This window comes from Hevea brasiliensis, chromosome 2 (genome assembly GCF_030052815.1).
Source record: "Hevea brasiliensis isolate MT/VB/25A 57/8 chromosome 2, ASM3005281v1, whole genome shotgun sequence".
Taxonomy (NCBI): domain Eukaryota; kingdom Viridiplantae; phylum Streptophyta; class Magnoliopsida; order Malpighiales; family Euphorbiaceae; genus Hevea; species Hevea brasiliensis.
This window is the reverse complement of record NC_079494.1, coordinates 107,762,106-107,781,058: the sequence shown is the minus strand read 5'-3', so window position 1 is coordinate 107,781,058 and position 18,953 is coordinate 107,762,106. Positions and strand designations below refer to the sequence as shown.

The window sequence follows — 18,953 nt, the reverse complement described above, 5'->3', positions numbered from 1 at the left end:
AAATGACAATGATCTTCATAAATTAAAGGAAAATATTTTAAAATATAAAATTTTAAATATATAAAAATATAAAATATGTTGTTTTTAATCTGATTTTTCCATTTAAAATCATATTTTACTTGATTTTGATTTTACATATGTTTTGATTTATTTGATGATTTTAACTCATAAAATTATGTGAGTCAACTCATAATTTTAATGTGATTGTTAGTGACTATGATCTTTGTTTTTATGTGAATGAAGACTTGAAGATTATATTCATAGTTCTTTTGCTTGATTTTATGTGTTATTTATTTTTATTTTTGATTTGGATATTTTGAAATTCTGCAGCACTGTGAATTCATTACATAGTCCAATTTTCCTTCTCAATTGCTTCTCAATTTGTTAGAAAATTACAATTCTATACTTTACATTAAAATTCTACAGCCTCTTGCATTTGTTATGGGGTTTAAATTTGCTTTGTGGAGGAAAAATGGAGGAGAGAGAGGGGAGTGAGAAAGAAAAATAAAGAGAAAGAGAGAGAGATGGAGAGAAAAAAAGGGGGAGAGGGAGAGAGAGAGAAAGATACAGAGAATCAGAGATAAGAGAGAGCTTTTTAATTGTTTAGAGAGAGAATTTTTTTCTCAAATGGGTTTTTGTTTTCTCACCTCTCTCAGCTCTTATCGAGCTGCTTTTTCTTCCGAGGGTAGGTGGGTAATCTTTCCCCACATTTGGGTTGGGGTGTTTATATCTTTTGGTTTGTGTTACAAATGGAGGAAAAATTGTGAAGGACTTTTTCATATATGTGGTTTTGTGGTGTTTTGGAGGGTAGCTTCAGTTGGTGTAGTGAGATGAGGCATGTTGTTCCTGAGGAAGGCAACTAGTGGGGGTTAATTCTACTAAAGTGGTAGGTTATAATGCCGTCCAACTTCTCCTTTGAAGATCGGTGATGTGGTTCTCTGGTGGGCCTCATTAATTGCAAAATCGGGTGTTTGGGATAGAGTTTGGGATCACTGTCTTCTCATGCGGCAAAGGAGCCGATGATTCGACTGTAAGAGTGCTCTCTTTCTGGTGTTCCTAAATATTCATGTTGTTTGCTTCTCTATGCTTTAGCTGGGGCTTCAATTATGGTGGTTTTCTGCTACTTCTACTATTGTGGTACTAGTGCTTGTGTGCTTCCTTTATGGCTGCCGGCGGTGTTGTGTGTTGAAGTAGGTGAGAGGCCTTTAGATCCTTCTTGTAACACTTTTAATTTTTAAATTAATTATTTTATGGATAAATATTAATATTTTATTTTATTTTATTTAAATTTTAGAAAATTTTTTGAAATTTTTCGTATTTTAGAAATCGAGTTCGATTTTTCGAAAATGTGAAACTTTGATGATTTTTAAAAATTAATTTAAAGATCACATGACAAAACTAAAAATATATTTAGACTCTACGAATTTTTTTGAATTTTCTGAAATTTTTTCGAAATTTTTGGGCCTCGTATTTGGTCCCAGGGCAGAGTAAAAATTCAATTTCGGGTTTTCTGAATCTAACCAATCGAATCGAACTGAACCTTTTCTTTTTTTTTCTTTCCTTCTCTCTTGCGTGTCCCGACTCCCTCTCTTCCCTTTCCTTTTTCTCTCTCCTCTCTCCTCCCCACTGCCAGCCAGCCGCCGCCACTCAGCCCTTTCCCTCTTGGTACCCTTCCCTTTGCCAGTCGCCTCCTGGAATCGCTGGAAAAAGTGCCCCAAAACTCCCATTCACGCAACGCGCCGCTTCAGCTTCCCGGGCTGATTTCGGCCGATCCGGCCACCGATTGGACCGGATCTTGTTCCAAAACCCATCTACATCTCGAGAGCTTTCCATAGACACAAAGAACACTAAAATCCATTTAGTAGTTTATCCAATTTTTATCTGAGAAGTTTTAACCAATTTTGACTTTTAGGTTATATTTCTTGTAAACCGTGAACCTCACGAAAAATTCGAGAGTACCGGAGTGCTCCCTCGACAAGAACTTCGCGGCAATATCCATTTCAAATTTTTCCTACACTATTTTTCGGTGGGTCCTACGAAATTTTGCAGTATTTTTTCGAGTACTAAATGAGCTTAATAAATTCTGTAAAAAATTTGTACTAACTCTCGTGTTGTGGGCTTTGCGTAGGTACCTTCAATTTACGAAAATTCAACAGTTACTCGGGTCTGCAATTTCAGGCCGGGCAGGCAGGCTACCAAAAAGGTTTTAGAATTGGATCGAAATTATAGGCTACCCCATCATTTTCAAACATTCCAAACACGTTTCCAAGGTCGGAATTGGCATAGGTAAACCCGAACCTTACTTTTTCTTAATTATCTAGTGCTTGATTACGATTAAAAATCTATAAAATATTTGTGATAGTTTAAAAAATTATAATTCTTTTTGTATTAGCTTAATAATATTTCTGAGAATTGTAGAGCAAAATTTTAGAATTTTTAGAGCTCATTTGGGTAGTTTTTGCAAAAGGAGTAATTGTAGGGACTAAATTATAATTTTTCAAATTGCGGCTGTTGACTCTTTGGATAGGCCTAGGAGGGGCCATGTGATGTAATTGAGTTGTGGATATATAACTTATGGATATAGAAGTGTATTTTAAACCCTTTTGCAGGTTGGGTAGATCCAAAGTATAGGGGAGACTCTGCCGGAATTTCGGCACGACTTAGGGCGGCTGTGATCATTTCTAAACTTGTATTGAGTCAAATATATTACACAATTGCAATGAAATTATCAGGTGAGCCAGGACAGCCTTCCTCCTCCTCCCAGCCGCCGCAATGACCTCGGTTCAAGTCTATGAGTAAAATATTAATTTTAATTATAATTTCAATATTATTATATGTTTATGCATGCTCATGCATCACTTATAAATATGTATCTATGTAGTTAATGTAACACCCCTAATTTTTAAATTTATTATTTTTGGACAAATATTGATGTTTTAATTTTATTTAAATTTTAGGAAATTATTTGAAATTTTTCAGATTTTCGAAATCGGGTTTGATTTCCCGAAAATATAAAACTTTGATGATTTTTAAAAATTAATTTAAAGACCACGTGGCAAAACTAAAAATATATTTAGAGTCTACGAATTTTTCTGAGTTTTCTAGAATTTTTTCAGAATTTTTGGGCCTCGTTTTCGATCCCAAGGCAGAGTAAAAATTCAAAATTTTATATCCTGAATCGAATCGGCCGAATCGAACCGGACCGGATCGGACCGACCGAATCGGGCCGGCTCCTTTTCTTCTTCTTCTCCTCTCCCGCGCGCGTTCTCCTTCCTCTCTCTCTCTCTCTCTCCCGTTTTCTCTCTCCTCCCACCTCCCCTCGCCGGCCAGCCGCCTCACCAGCCACCCCAACCACCCACCACGCAAGACGCTCCCCACCGCCCTAGCTCACGGCCATGGGCCTGAATGCTGGCAGCGCCGCGACGAGCGACGCGACGCGCAAGAGCTTTCCATACAGAAATCCGGCCACCGATTGGGCCGGGTCTTGTGTCTAAACCCATCTACACCTCAAGAGCTTTCCATAAACACCAAGAACACCAAAATCCATTGAGCGGTTTGTCCAATTTTTGTACGGGGAGTTTTAGCCCATTTTGATTTTTGGGCTAGATTTCTCGCAAACCGTGAACCCCATGAGAAAACCGAGAGTACCAGAACGCTCCACTCGTTGAGAGCTTCGCGGCAATATAAATTTCAAAATTTTTCGACACCATTTTTCGGTGGGTCCCACGAAACTTCGCAGTATTTTTTCGAGCATTAAATGAGTTTAGAAAATTCCGTAAAATTTATTTACTAACCCCTGTGTTGTGGGCTTCGTGTAGGTATCTTCAATTCGTGGAAATTTGATAGTTGTCCGGGTCTGTGAATTTCCGGCCAGACAGACTGGCTACTGAAAAGTCTCCGAATGGATCGAGGTTTTGGCTACCCCACCATTGTCAGACGTCCCAAGCACGTCCCTGAAATCGCATAGGTAAACCCGAACCTTACTTTTTCGTAATTTTCTAATACTTAAATGAGATTAAAAATCCATAAAATATTTGTGGTAGCTCAGAAAATTATGATTCTTTTTGCAATAGCCTAGTAATATTGCTAAGGACCGCGGGGCAAAGTTTTATAATTTTTAGAGCTTATTTGGGCTGTTTTTGCAAAAATGATCAATTATAAGGACTAAACTGTAAATTTACATATTGTAATTGAGGACTGTTTGGATGGGCCCAGGAGGGGCTGTGTGATGTGATTGAGTTGTGAGTGTATGATTTGTGAATATAGAAGTGCATTTTGAGCCCTTTTGCAGGTTGGGTAGGTCCTAAGTATAGGGGAGACTCTGCCGGATTTTCAGCACGACTTAGGACGTATTTGGTCTTTTCTTAGTTTGTATTGAGTCAAACTTATTAAATGATTGTAATAAAATTGTCAGGTGAGCCGGGACAGCCTTCTTCCTCCGCCCAGCCGCCACAATGACTGCTGTCAAGTCTGTGAGTAAAATATTAATTTTAATTGTAATTTCACTATTATTATATGTTCAAGTATGCCCATGCATCACTTATATGTATATATCTATGTAGTTAAACTCTAGGCACGTTTTATGTTGCATTCACAACTGTTGAAGTGCCATGGATGTTGTTGTAGTAATTTGGAGCAGTGTGTGTGCGTTGGCGTGCGTGTGATGTGGTGTTGGCTATGGATAGGACGGGTAGTCACAGTTTGAGATCTTCGCTGGGACCCAATCCTTCGTGTCACACCTTACCCCTCTGTAAGGCATAACATGATATCATAGAATACCTAATGAACTACCGAACTTCACCTACCGATAACTCATTAGGTACCTTACAAGGGATTTTAAAACAATTTTCTTATTTTTGACAAGTGGTGAGCATTTTCTAGTAATTACTTAAAACATTTAGTTAAAATTAAAACTAATTAATATTTTTGGTCCATTTTAGTTTTCCGCAAATTTTATAAAAATTTTGACAGAGTTTCCTCTGTATTTTGAGAAAACAGTTCTTCAAATGCCTATAAAAAGCACTTCTAAAAATTTTTCTCAACCACTACTTCAATTTCATACTCAATCCCAAATCAATTTCTCAACACATTTATCAACTTTCAAATTTCAAATCTACTATCCAATGATCATCAAAATATTAGCAATCCATTTCATTCAAATTAAATAAAATAGTTGTACTCATATTTCATTAGAGACAAAATAATTTATATACAATCTTACAAACTTTACATCAAAAGAAATACAACTAAACTTTATTACAAATTTCATATAAATTTTTGTACAAGCTGCTCAAAACCCATTTACATGTCCATACATTTATGTGCAATATATACATCAAAAGAAATATTTACAGTTAGGGTATAAATTATACCCGAAGACTTCAAGCTGATGACTCCTCACACCTCAGCAGCTCAGTTTGCTGCTCCTTTAGTCTCTGTATCTGCGACAGCAATAGAAGCTATCGCTGAGTACTAGGACTCAGTGGTGCTCCTTCAGCTCAGTTTGCTGCTCCTTTAGTCTCTGTATCTGCGACAGCAATAGAAGCAATCGCTGAGTACTAGGACTCAGTGGTGCACAACATACTAAAATAATCTTTATGCAAAACTTAAATCACATTTATTCAAAAATTTGGCTAAACATGCGCATTAACACACAAAACATAAATCATGAGATTTTAATACGAACCAAGTTCATTTCAAAGTATCAAAACACATTTCATAAAACCCACAGTTAGATCATGCCATTCGAAACAAATAGAATCTCAATAGCCAGAGGCTAAAGAGGAATCACATCACAAGGCTAGCTAGCTCAAATATATGGATATCCATTCACATCCTCTTCTAATGGCACACCTCAACACTTCTCCAGAGAAGGAATCAAAATTCGAAACTAATTACCCCCACTAATCGTGTTAGTGAGGTGTTCAAATATATGGTCATGATACTGTGGTTTCAAAACTTATCTTAACAATTTGTTAAACATTGTCATTTCAAATATACACAATAACTTTCAACAATTTAAGTCAAAACATCATAACTAATGTCACAAATAAATTCTCAATAATTCAAAGCAAATGTAAAATACATATTTCATTCACTTTATCAACACATTTTAAAGCATAGTGATGTTGTGCACAAACCTCAAATGAGTCGCCTTTTGGCCTTAACTCGACTCCTCGGGTTCTGTCCCGGTATTCTTTTCCACTGAAACACACAATTTTATAGTGTTTCAGTACCATAATTTAACATAAATCCAAAAATAAATTTAACTTCACTTATACCTAGCTCTAACGTGCTAATTTCGACGTTCTTGAAATTTTTGTGTTTCGGGTTACTATTCACTACACTATTCAAGTCAAATTGTTGACTTTTTAAGGCTTAATAGGTATGGGAACTCCAACTTCACCCACATACCACATTTTGGCCATTAAACTTGTTGGTTTTGGTCATTTTCTCAAAGCTTAAGTCATTTTGGCAAAATTGCCAATTTTCGGTTTTGGTGCTCCGAAGTTGCACTGTTCTATTGGTCAATCTATTGTTGGAATTTGGTAAAACTTCCTTCATAGAAAATATTCCTTATTGTCTTAAGTGTATTCTCATTTTTGGATCACCCCAATCGGAGTTTTGTAGCTCAAGTTATAGCCAAAATACGATTCGCTCACGCAATCGCTCATACTGAGATTTTGGTTCTGGCAGGTTTTTGATCCAACTTCGTTCAGTAATTTGATCAAGTTAAGTTCATAATTTGGTCTAAATTTCTTCATATGAAATGTTCTACTATGTCTTAGGTTTCCATCGGTTTAAGAATCACCTAAATCAGAGTTTTCTAGAGAGAGTTATAGCCATTCAAACATTACTGCTCAAATGGCAATCCTGCAGTTTTGCAGGTACAGTAACTCAACTTTGTTCAATGATTTGAATGGGTTAATGGCATAATTTGGGTTGGTGTTCTTCATGAAAGTTTTAGATCTATATCTCATCTATTTGCTGATAAAATTTCAGGTCATTTTGACCTACCTAGCTCAAATTATGACCAAATGAACAATTACTGTTCATTTGGTCAGTTTGGTGCAGTGGCAGCCTGCTCTCATTTCACTTTGGTCAATTGGTTCACCAAGTTCTGGTCAGTTTTTGGGCATGATTCCTTAATGAAAATTGTGTCATTTTATGTCTATTTTCATCTCCAATTGGTGGCATATCAATTGGACTTGTAAAATTTTCGTTTTGGTCCTTCAAAGTGGGTTTGGTCATGCTGCCAGCAGCATGACCATTTGACCTACGAATTTGGTTTTCATTCCAACAATTCCCACACATCTCTTTTGGTCATTATTGACCATTTTTCATCTCACAATAGACCAAAGTCATCATTTGTGCATTTCTCCAAAATTTGGTTCACAAACCCTAGCATTCAAAACCCTAACTCATCAATTTCATGCATTTAACTACATTTAATGGTTTTAATGTTAATCATTCAACTAAGTAAGGTTTCCTAACTCATTCAAACTCATTTAATTCATGCAATTCATACTCCCTTCAACCAGGCCGAATTTCAGCAATGGTCCTTCCCCCATACTTGTTTCATTTAAATCAAGTTCTAAGCTCATTTAAATACCTAAACATGCATTTGAAGTAGAAAATTGAAAGTTAGCACACTAACCTTTGCTTTGGATTCTAAATCTTCAATTTTCCTCTTCTTTTCTTCTTTCTTTTGTGATCAAACTTCTTCTCAAGTAACTAAATCAGGTTCTAATAAGTCAAGTTGGGGTCAAAATAGGTTTAAATGGTTGAAAGTGTAACAATGGTGGTTTATGGGAGAGGGAAGAGTGGCTGAAACTTTTGGGGAAGGAAGTCTGAATTTTCTTTGTTTTTTTGTGTATTTTATGAATAATTATCTCTTAAGTTTACTTGGTCAAAATTTACAATAATTTAAATTCATTTATGATGTCATGGTGGGACCCATTGTATGATGTAACAACTTTTCCTTTCTTTTTCATTTTCTTTTTTTTATCTATTAGTTCTTTAATTTAATTTTCGACTCCGAAATTTTCTTTTCTCCGATTTTATTTGACAGTTAGGTCAGGAGTCAGCTCTCGGGGTCAATTGACCAAATTGCCCCTCGCCGGTTCATCCCGGTTTGCAAATAATCCAATATTTCTTCCGGCTCCCTGACCTAATTATTTGACTGACTTAACAGTTCTTTTTCGTGATTTTCTCTTGTCCACTGTGTCCATAAGGGTCCTAAGGACCGCAGCGTCACTTTTTACGGTTCGAAATTTGAGTTTAAAACGACTTCGCAGTCGTTCCCGAGGAGGTCACTCATCGCTGTGACTCTCGGCTCGTTTAACTTCTTATGTTCTGTTTTTTCTTATTTATAGTTAACTAATTAAACATTACTAATTATTTGTGTTTATAGCTTCTCAAGTTGTCTTAAGTGTGGCTCTAATCTCCTTAATTATCCCGACCGACACCGATCACTGGAACAGTGAAATCTACCAGGCTATGCAAACGGGGGTGTTACACTTCGGGGTAGTCACGGCTTGAGTTCTTCGTTGGGGCCCCAATTTGGTTTATTAAGCGAAAGTCCGGCTTGAGTTCTTCGTTGGCACAGGTTGGATTTAAGAGAGCTGTATAGGGGATCAGCTCCTATATATATTGATTGATATTACTGGGTGTGTGAGTGCTCCAAATTACCTTTTTACTGTTATGATGTGAAAATATTGCTGATGTTGCATTTCACTCTATAGGGTGCATTAGTTTTAGATAGTTATAGAGATTATGGTTAAAATTGATATTTTACTCTCTGAGTCGAACGCTCACTCCTGTTCAATATTTTTCCAAGCCACAGGAGGATATTTTTGAGGTTAACCTGCTTTTCTCCCTCGCAGGTCATTTATTTATTTTTGTGTAAACCTGTTAACTCTTAGAATTTCCGCATGTGTTAGAAATATTTATTTGAATTGGGTCTGTAATATAAATTGTTATTTTTGGACCTGTAAACTTATTATTTTATGCATGTTGATGGAATGGATGAGGGAGCTGAGCTCCCATTTATTTTATGTTGTTATGAGTATGTGGAGGGTGAGCTGAGCTCCCCAAATGATTATATATTGTGTTTACAGGTCGGGTGAGTCAAAAACTCCCCGTTGAAAGGTCCATTTTATGGCCGGACTCTGTCCGGTTGAATTCTTGAAATTGGGCCCAAATGGGCCTTAGAGTTGGGTTAAGGAATAGTTAGGCTTACTACGGGCCTCGAGGGCTTTAGGCTGGTCCAGGTCCTAGTGCCGATCCGGCCCATAGGTTGGGTCGTGACAGTTAAACATTAGGCACGTTTTATATTACATTCTTAATTGATGAAGTACCATGGATATTGTTTATGGTAATTTGTAGCAGTGTGCGTGCGTTGGTGTGCGTATGGCGTGTGGTATTAGATATGGATAGGACCGGTAGACGCTGCTTGAAAGACACTCGCTGGGACCCCGTTCTTTATGGATAAGTCGGGGTAGGCACGGCTCGAGATGATCTCGTTGGCCCCCACATTTGGTTTATCAAGAGAAAGCTCGGCTTGAGAGATACTCGCTGGTAGAGGTTGGATTAAGAGAGCTGTATAGGGGATCAGGTCCCATATATGTAATGTTTGAACATTATTGAGTGTATGAGTGCTCCAAATTACTTTTTTTGCTGTTATGATGTAATGTGTATAAAAATTTCGATGGTATTGCATTCCACTCCTTATGATGTATTAGCTCCAGGTAGCTATAGAAATTGTAGTTAAAATTGGTATTTTACTCTCTGAGTCAAACGTTCACTCCTGTTCTCCTTATTTTTCCAGGCTATAAGAGGATTACTTGTTGTGACTAACCTGCTCCTTTTCTTCGCAGATCAATTAGTAATATCTAATGTATTTTATATAATTTAGCCAAAATTTTAGACTCCGCATGTATTAGGAGTATTTTAATCAATTTGAGACTGTAATATAATATTATGTTGAATTTGTAAGAACATTAAATGCATATATGTGTGAGTGTGATTGGATTGGATGAGGGAGCTGAGCTCCCATTTGATTTATGACATTATGAGTATGTGGAGGGTGAGTTGAGCTCCCCAAATTGTTATATATTATGTTTACAGGTCGGGCGAGTAAAAAACTCCCCCCTTGTATGGTCCATATTATAGCCAAATTTTATCCGGTTGAATTCTTGAAATTGGGCTGAAAATGGGCTTTATGATTAGGTTAAGGAATAGTTAGGCTTACTACGGGCCTCAAGGGCTTTAGGCTGACCCAGGTCCTAGTGCCGGTCCGGCCCATAGGTTGGGTCATGACACTTCTGTTCCAGTTGGCTATCTGGAGACTTCCTTTTTATGGCTGGACTTGAAGTTTTTCTAGGTTGGTTTATATTTAGTTGTTTGAGTTTGGCCCATACACGCCTCTTGCGTATCCACTTAAAATTAATGAAATTTTATAATTTTAAATAAAAAATTTCTCTCTCATTAAATCAATGTATTAACAAAAAAAAATTTGAAAATGGATATAAATATTAAATAGATGAAATAAAAAATTAAAACCATTTTAATATAATAATAAAAAAATAAATAAATAAATAAATAAATTTATAAATAATAACAATATCTAAAGACCTAATAAAAATTCTCTCTTTATATTAATATATCATATAAAATGACATGACAAGAGAATTTTGAAGATGATGATTAAGTGAAGACTAGAAGCTAGATATAAATTAGCTAGCTTGAGAGATTTTTTTTTTTTTTTTGGAATTGTAAAAAATGAGGGCTCTCCGGATATATGATGGTAATAGCTCACTTAGGCTCGAGATTTGGGGTTACCAATCGACGTCCTCAATTTAACCCGACCCAATATGAAGAAACCTACCACCAAACCCGAGATGGCACCCAATGAGACGAAACATTGAATAATCTGCCGCCTCTTCCTATTGCACTCCTAAACAGAGATAATATTAAGTCATCATGCTAGTGTAGAAAAGTTGAACCGGAGTGGAATAAGGTGATTTTACCAAGTTAACCACCAGACTACCATACTCCATGGTTAGCTTGAGAGATTAGGGCTATAGAGCAAACATAATACATATATACAATATGTAATCCTCCTAGTCCTAATGTATGAGTATGTAACGAATAATGAACATATATCCTAATTTAAGATGTAAACAGAACTGCCCATATCCAAGGGATGAGAAATGGGGATATGCTGGCTGGATTTTTGAAAAAAAAAGGTAATTAATTATTTAATTTTATTTTATTTTTTAACCAGCGATTGGAAAAGGTGACAGAGCTTGAGAGAGGAGCCATCCAAAATTTGTCCCATAGTATGATCTTTAATCACTTAAAAATTTAAAAACACAAAGTGGAAACATCATTTGCAGCACTGTTTTTTCTCTTTTTATCTATTTCTTCAGACTTGTATTATTTGCCTCTCAAAGACAAAAGTCCATCAAAAAGTAGCTAGCTCGCTTACACCATTTTCTTTCTTCTTTTTCTTTTTCCCTCTTTCGCCGGATGACAAATCTGAAATGACTCCCTTTGATTGTGAAATAATAAGGATTGAGATTAGTCCTCCTGTTTGAGGACCTTAGGATTCTGCTGCCAGTTCCTATCTTGGCTTGCATTCACAAAATTAAGTATTTATAAATCTATTATAGGACCCAATTTCAGCTTTTGTGTTTTGGTCGGTGAGGCAGATTGAGACATGTTCAATCACAACATTTTCAATTCATCATCTATGAGTTTCTTTAAAAAAAAAATATAAATAAAATAAAATAAATTCTATTGACGAGTAGTGCAAATAATCATGATTTTAGTGAAAGTACCCATCAATAAAATGATGCCTTACTGACTTCTTCTTCTTCTTCTTAGGTTATTGATTCATATCAAAATTGCCATATTAGGTTCTTGTTTAGTGTATATATGCTTTGGAAGTTCGGTAGCCCAATTGATTTAATCAAATTTGTCTAATTAACAATGTATCTATACTTTGAAAGTGGCCATCTAGCTTGCTAGCCTATGGATTATTCTACCTAAACCATTATTTATTTTTCAATTATTCTATAGATATACATGCTTAATTAATTTAATGGATAGTAATTCACATAATTTTACTAGCTAATTGATCTTTCCAAATCAGTTAACAATTAATTAGTGTATGTAAATCAAAATGATTGATTAATTATAAATGACCTCTCTTGTTGACTGTATAGTCTCTTGTGGTTTGGCACATGTAATGATATAATTGGAATGAGAAACATTAATAATTCATCAGGCAAAGTTGCTAGGATTTTGTGAACATATTATGCTCCACCATCACTAATTTTCTAGTTTCAAGGGTTGTGTCCAAAATAATTCCAAAAATACATAATATTATATAATATAATATATGTATTTATGTACATAATAATTAATTAATTAATTAAATTATTATTGTTATTATTAAAAATATGTTAATTTAATTTATATAATGTCTTATTCAATCTTTTTCTTTCTTTATTTTGGGAGCCTTCCTACGGTCAACTTCATTGACATATATGAGATGATGGCTCAACTACAGGCCTGAAATTTTCAACAAAAACAAAGTCTCCTAGTTTTGTGCTTATGCCTTGTACATAACTGACAAACCGGCTCTTGTCCATGGTTAGAGCTCTTTTCCACGATGGATTTTTGCTTAATTAGAGATAATTAAATATAATTACTCACTAATTTTTGTATAATCGACCGAGTATTATTTAGTTATTAGCTAGCAAATGAAATGAAATCCCAACAAACTTGGTGGCCAGATAAGAGAGAAAGTAATTTAATGGGTGCAAGCAATTACAAGGTTGAAAATCCAGAATTGCTTTTAACAATGCTAAGAATTCAAACACCACAGTGATTGTCAATAAATACCAACATCGGCCTACCATCTACATATGAATTGGAGCCTAAAATGCTGATATGTGGTCCTCAGCCTCTGAATGATTTATACTAATTTAGATTTTAGAGTATTGATTCTATTAGATTGTCAATCATATGAAAAGACTAGATTACAGGCCCTTGTGGAAAGCTCTACTTACCTAATGCCAACATCCAAGGAACTATGTCTCTAAGCCTAGAAATTCAACTAGCAAATGGTGTGGACACAAGGGAACTGGGCACTAGGTGGGGTACAAACAGCCTAGCATCATCACTCCCATTTCTATTGCTTTTATTTCCTTTATTATTATTATAATTTTCCTTTCTAGCTTGCTGACATACTTCATTATGATTAAGCCAATCGGGTAGGAGAGGAAGATATGCATAGATAAATTCAGCATCTAACAGGATTAAAATTGGACTGAAAGTTGTTGTCAGGTATAGAGATTTGGGCCTCAAGGTGACCAATTTTTTGTGAGGTAGTAACTTGTGATAACTCATCACATGTGTTTGAGTCAGGTATAATCAAGGGGAAAAAAAAAAGGATTAAAGTACCAATTTCATGAATCATATTTCTTCCACCCCAACTCTAATTTTTTGTTCAATTAAACATAAGGCTTACATATTCTATGAGAAGGTATTGAGTTTCTACTATAAGAGCAGGACGTGTGTCTACTTGCTTAGAATTGTAGGTTTTTAGTCCTTGTTGTTTTTGGCACAATGGATGTATATCCTGGAAATGATGAAATCTTCCCTGGAATTAAAAGGAATAAGACGGCTTCCCTGGAATGGGTTTTACAAAGGAATGTGGGCACAAATTGCCTGTGGTCCTTGTACATTTTGGCTGTTGCATATCGATCCTTGCAACTATATCTCAGCAGGCCCAAGTATTAATTGATTTACATCTTTTTCTGTCCTTACTTTTTAAAGAATATTATGAGTCATCCTCAATTCGTATAAAATTTTGAGCCTCATATTTTTCCAGATTTTTTATTAACGCGGCTACTGAAATTGTGTTCCACTTTCAGCTTATTTTATATATATGAATGCAAGATCTAATAAGCTAGGAGTTAGTTTAAGCAAACAACAAATGAGGCTTATCATTTCAAAATCTCTCTGGGCCGATGGTTTAGCCTAATAATAACAGAGGTGAGATGATTTAAGATTGAACATAGAGAATAAGTTAGTTGAATTCACAACTGAATTGGAAACAAAATATAGGGTTTCAAAGTTACAGAATGAGTAGGACATGACTGGTAGTGAGGCCGTGTTGGTAGTACTCGTCAGTAGGGCCCTGAGTCCCACTTCCAAGCCCTCACGAGACAGCTTATGTTCTACAAGGACGACTGAAGAAGAGCAGTAGTAGCAGTAGTACAATGAGTGATTGCATCTCCCAAGTCCCGAACATGAGGGCATTTTATTTCATGATTTTCATGGCATTGCCTACCAACTCCACTAGAACCTTGGAACGTTAGTTCTTGCTGCACTCAAAACGCCAAAAAACTGTTGCATTGAAATGGCTGTCATTGGCCCCATTTAGACCTTGGTTTTTGGACTTGGAATCACGGGGAATAAAGTAAAAGCCTGCGAAAAAATTTCACCCCCTAACCTTGGACTCTGGGTTGTATCTTGTATGCCCCTCACCAGAATGCCGTGGGAAACCATCCGGCTTGGTTGGGCTGAGCTGCTTAATGTTGAGTGGATGAATAGTGAATCTTAAACCCACATATCTCAGTTGGGCTCGCATATTTAGATGAAAAAATAAAAGCAGACCATGGCCAAAATAATTATATTTAAGAATAGGCCACACGAGTATTAACAAAGGTCAGAAAATGATTGAAATGCAGAAATGGCGTCGCCCGGACTCGAACCGGAGACCTTCAGTGTGTTAGACTGACGTGATAACCAACTACACCACGACACCTTGTTACATTTCTCTTTTGAACTTTTAATTAGAGAAAGAGTGCAAATTTAGCCTCGTTGCCAGATATGATAGACAGCACATGGGAAGAAACTAAAACCAGAGCAGAGTCGAAATTGAAGTTGATGAGCCAAATGATGATGGTGGGCAATCCAACGTCTCTTCTCACCTCTCCTAATGCGTCTACCGCCAATTTCATCTGTTTTTGCATTCAAATGCCAAATGAAACTCAAAAAACTATGCCACATCTCTCGTATTTCTCAAGCTCATCTTCAACTGCGTCGTCACGCTTCCTTCCCTTCAAAAACAGCTGTTTCCTCTCTTCTCCACTACTATCTCAACGTACCCATTTCAGTTTCTGTTCTCTTTTAGGGAAAAGAGATGATATTTTGTGTGGAAATGAGATAAAGAAGCAAAGGAAGGGCGGCACTGCCCTCATGGAAATGAGCGACTTGGATGGTGTGGATGAGATGGATGATGAATTAGATGATTTCGATGATGAAAATGAGGATGTTGAAGATGAAGAGATGTTTTTGCCCTTTGGGAAGATGAAAAAGTGGCTAGAGAACAAGCCCCGTGGGTTCGGTGAAGGGAAGGTTTACGATACATCTATTGAAGACAAGATGCTTGAAGAAATGGAACGGAGTAGAAAGGCACAGGCTGCTAATATCAATAAACTTAAAAATAATCCTATCAATTCTTCGCCCAAGAAAGACAATCAAAACAAGAAAGGTAAGTTTTTTTTTTTCTTTGGTGGATTGCATATGTTGTTGTTCAGCATTATATGTGCTACATAATATTACATCCTTATAACTATTTATTTATTTTAAGTGAATAACAGTTCCGTTAGATAACCTATAATAATAGTGATGCGTCACCATATATCCTATATTAATAATGAAAATGTTCCAGTAGGATTGCTTTTCTGTTCACTTACAATTGCAGTATAGGCCTCTACAGTTTGATTTGGATTTCTAATATTGGAGGAAATTTCAGAGGCAAGGTTACCATTAGCTTGATCAAAGCCATATGGATTTTGAAAAAGTGGTGGAACAGATCACAGACGGCCAGAGTCCATGAATATCTGAAACCACTATTGTAATGTGGTGGTATAACTGATTACTGATATATTTGAAATGCGTTCAAAGAGCTTTGTAGAGCCTGGAAAATGTTAGACGATCTGCTAGTTTTCAGTCCACTCCCTGGAAAATCCACTCTAAAATTGATGATGTATAACTTTTATTGTTTATATTCCAGATGTCCCTAGAGATGATAATTCATTGGCCAATGGGCAGATAAACTTTGCAGCGGTCAATGGGTTAGATTCCTTTATCAGATCTCATTCCCATGATCTTGTATTCTAATCTTTGTAGAGGCATTGAGCCACCTGCTTTTGTTTTTGACTTTCAAAGATCTATTCATGGAACTTCTAATCTAATCTCCAAGTAAGAAAAAGAAAAGAAAAGAAAAGAAAAGAAAAATAATTAAAGATTGAAAACATATGGTGCTTCCATGATTCATATAATTGTATCTCACATATATTTGAAGAAGCATGATAAACAATTTTTGTATTAGGTTTGTTTAAAATGCATTTACAATATATCCAACAGTTGTTGCTGTCATTATTTTGGCAGCCTGCAAGGTGTACTTCTCCCATTTAACTTGAATCTGACCCTGCACCACTATACTGAATTCATGCAGTAACTGATGTCGTACCAAGTGGCTTTCGTGTTCATGTTGTCAACCTTCCAAAGAAAAAGAATATACTCAGAGATCTTAAATCAGCATTTAAAGAAGTTCCTGGCGTCATTAATATGATTCCAGCTGTTTCTGGCAATAAAAAGACAAAGGATCCTATTTGCAAGGGCTTCGCCTTTGTTGATTTTAATTCTGAGGAGGATGCCATTAGGTATATTTACTTTCTTAATATAATATATATTCTCTAAATATCAAAACAGTAGCTTTATGCTTTTGGTGCATGGTGGTGGTGTTGTAACAAGATTGTGCTTCATTTCTTTATCTTGATGCTTTTTGAAAAAAGATAAATCCTGGTTTTTGAAATAGTTAAATGTTGTTTTTAACATTAAGAAACTCTGCCATCCATAAGGTGGGGAGAGTGACATGGAGGAAACATGAACTAAATCTGATGTTTTGTGGATATCTGACGGACAAATTCTCGTCCTCTTTCTTAATTCAGGACTATAAACAATTTAGCCAAGTTTTGACATATTGAGATGTGGTTCATTTTTTAAACAAGCTTCAAAATTAGGATCGAAAAGCCATAAACAAGCAGCTATCAAGCTGTTCATGCAACTTGGTTTATTTGCTAATTGAGAAAATAGGGGCTCCTTGAAGTCTTTAGTTAAACTATTACTATTCTAACATTATTATCTTTCCCTTAATCAATTCGTTAGTGCACTGATGCAGATCATATTCCTAGAGATTTTAGGAGCACTTATTTTAGAAAGAAATATAGAAAGTAGAATCTATAGGGATTTGTGATTGTGTAGTCCTAATTAGATTGGGATTTCTAATCCTAATATTTCTAGGGTTATACAAACACTATAAATAGGCCCAAGTATTTTACAGAATTTTCAGATTTTTGTTATGACAATTTTATGAGATTAATATAATTTGAGAATTAGTTCTGTTTCCCCTAAGGATTTGTCCTTGTTTGCCTTCTATCTTTTCTGGTGCTACATAGCAAGTCCGCTGATGAGCTAATAGCCAATCTTAAATGAGCTGTTCATGTGCGTGAATAAACCATTTCCAACGTTGTTCAGCTCTTTTTATGAAATTAGTTTCAGAACTAGACTTTGGATTTGCTAACATAGACTAAAAGGCTTGAAAAAGCCTTCTATCATATCATGTAGATGTTGAGCATCCAAGTTGGTTACAAACTTCTTGGTTTACTTGTAGCCCAATTTCTTATCTTGGAAGATGATGGTAGAGGTTTAAAGTTAGCAAAGAATATGCCATGTATCTAATAATATGGAAATAAATAAATAAGCAACAGGAACGTGGTTAAACTTTTCGTGGGTCATCAATAATCTCATTCATGCCTCAATAGGTGCTATATCATGTAGCATTTAGGATGTTTTTTGTTTTTTCTGATTGATACAGGCAATTGATTATAGAGATCTAAAATTGTCCGCATACCTTTTATTTGAAATGTATATAGCAGATAAAATGCTTACCTTTCATGGCAGGTTTGTGCAACAATTTTCCGGACAAAATGTAGCATTTGGCAGGATTCAGAAGCAGATAAAATGTGTAATGACAAATTCACACTCTTCCATCTCTTCTGATGATGAATCAGCAGACAGCTCTTACTCTGGTTCAAACTTAATGGTTCCTGCTCCAGAAGAAGATAAGAGTTCTCATATTGATATGGATGACTCATCCTTTGAAGAAACTTCCCCTGAGGATGGATTTGTAACAGAAAAATTGCAAGATGTGGTGGACAATCTGGAATCTTTCAGTATATCAGAGTTGGATAGTAATGATAACATGGAATCAATGACAGAACCTACACCTAGTTCATTTTCTCTGAAGAAACAAAATAAAAGTAAGGCTACTAAGAAAAAGACAATTGTGAAAGGGAGGAGGGAGAAGGTTCCCAAGATGGAAATCCCAGGATCTGGAAAGAAGTAATTTCCCTCATTAAGCAGTCTAGGAAAGGTGGTGTTTTTCTGTTTTTGTCTTCATTGAACAAATATCTAATCATTGCCGATCCTGATGCAGGTTGAAGATCAAGGAGAAGGCTGTGCTGACCAATGTGTTCTCCAAATACGGATTACATTCGTCTCTGGCTTCAAAAGAAGATAGCTAACTCATAAATGACACCTGTCTGACAATGGAAAGCAAAGTGTTTAATGTATATGTGTAACCTATAGAGTCTGATGTTATAATCTGCATAATTCTGAGAATTCTGAGATATGACTACTTTCTGGCCTGTCCCAAGTACAGAACACATTTCTCAAGCATTTTTCTAATTCAATTTTGTATGGGCTTGTCTCTTCAACAGTAACAACATTTTCGAAATGATAGCCTGCTTTGGTACTTCGAACGAAGTCACTGTTAATCTACGATATATAATATTCGATGTTACTCT

The 18,953-nt window shown here is 35.9% G+C and overlaps 1 protein-coding gene and 1 non-coding gene across 2 annotated transcripts; one reads left to right on the top strand and one right to left on the bottom strand.

Moving 5' to 3' along the window:
• Nucleotides 1-14,162: 14,162 nt before the first annotated feature.
• LOC110643323 (uncharacterized) lies at nt 14,163-18,912 on the top strand. Its single transcript, XM_058138116.1, has 4 exons — nt 14,163-15,571; nt 16,541-16,748; nt 18,049-18,489; nt 18,584-18,912. The coding sequence occupies exons 1-4, from the start codon at nt 14,908-14,910 to the stop codon at nt 18,669-18,671; spliced, it is 1,401 nt and encodes a 466-aa protein (XP_057994099.1). The 5' UTR covers nt 14,163-14,907; the 3' UTR covers nt 18,672-18,912.
• TRNAV-AAC (transfer RNA valine (anticodon AAC)) lies at nt 14,769-14,842 on the bottom strand. Its single transcript has one exon. It is a non-coding gene; the product is annotated as a tRNA-Val (tRNA).
• Nucleotides 18,913-18,953: the final 41 nt, after the last annotated feature.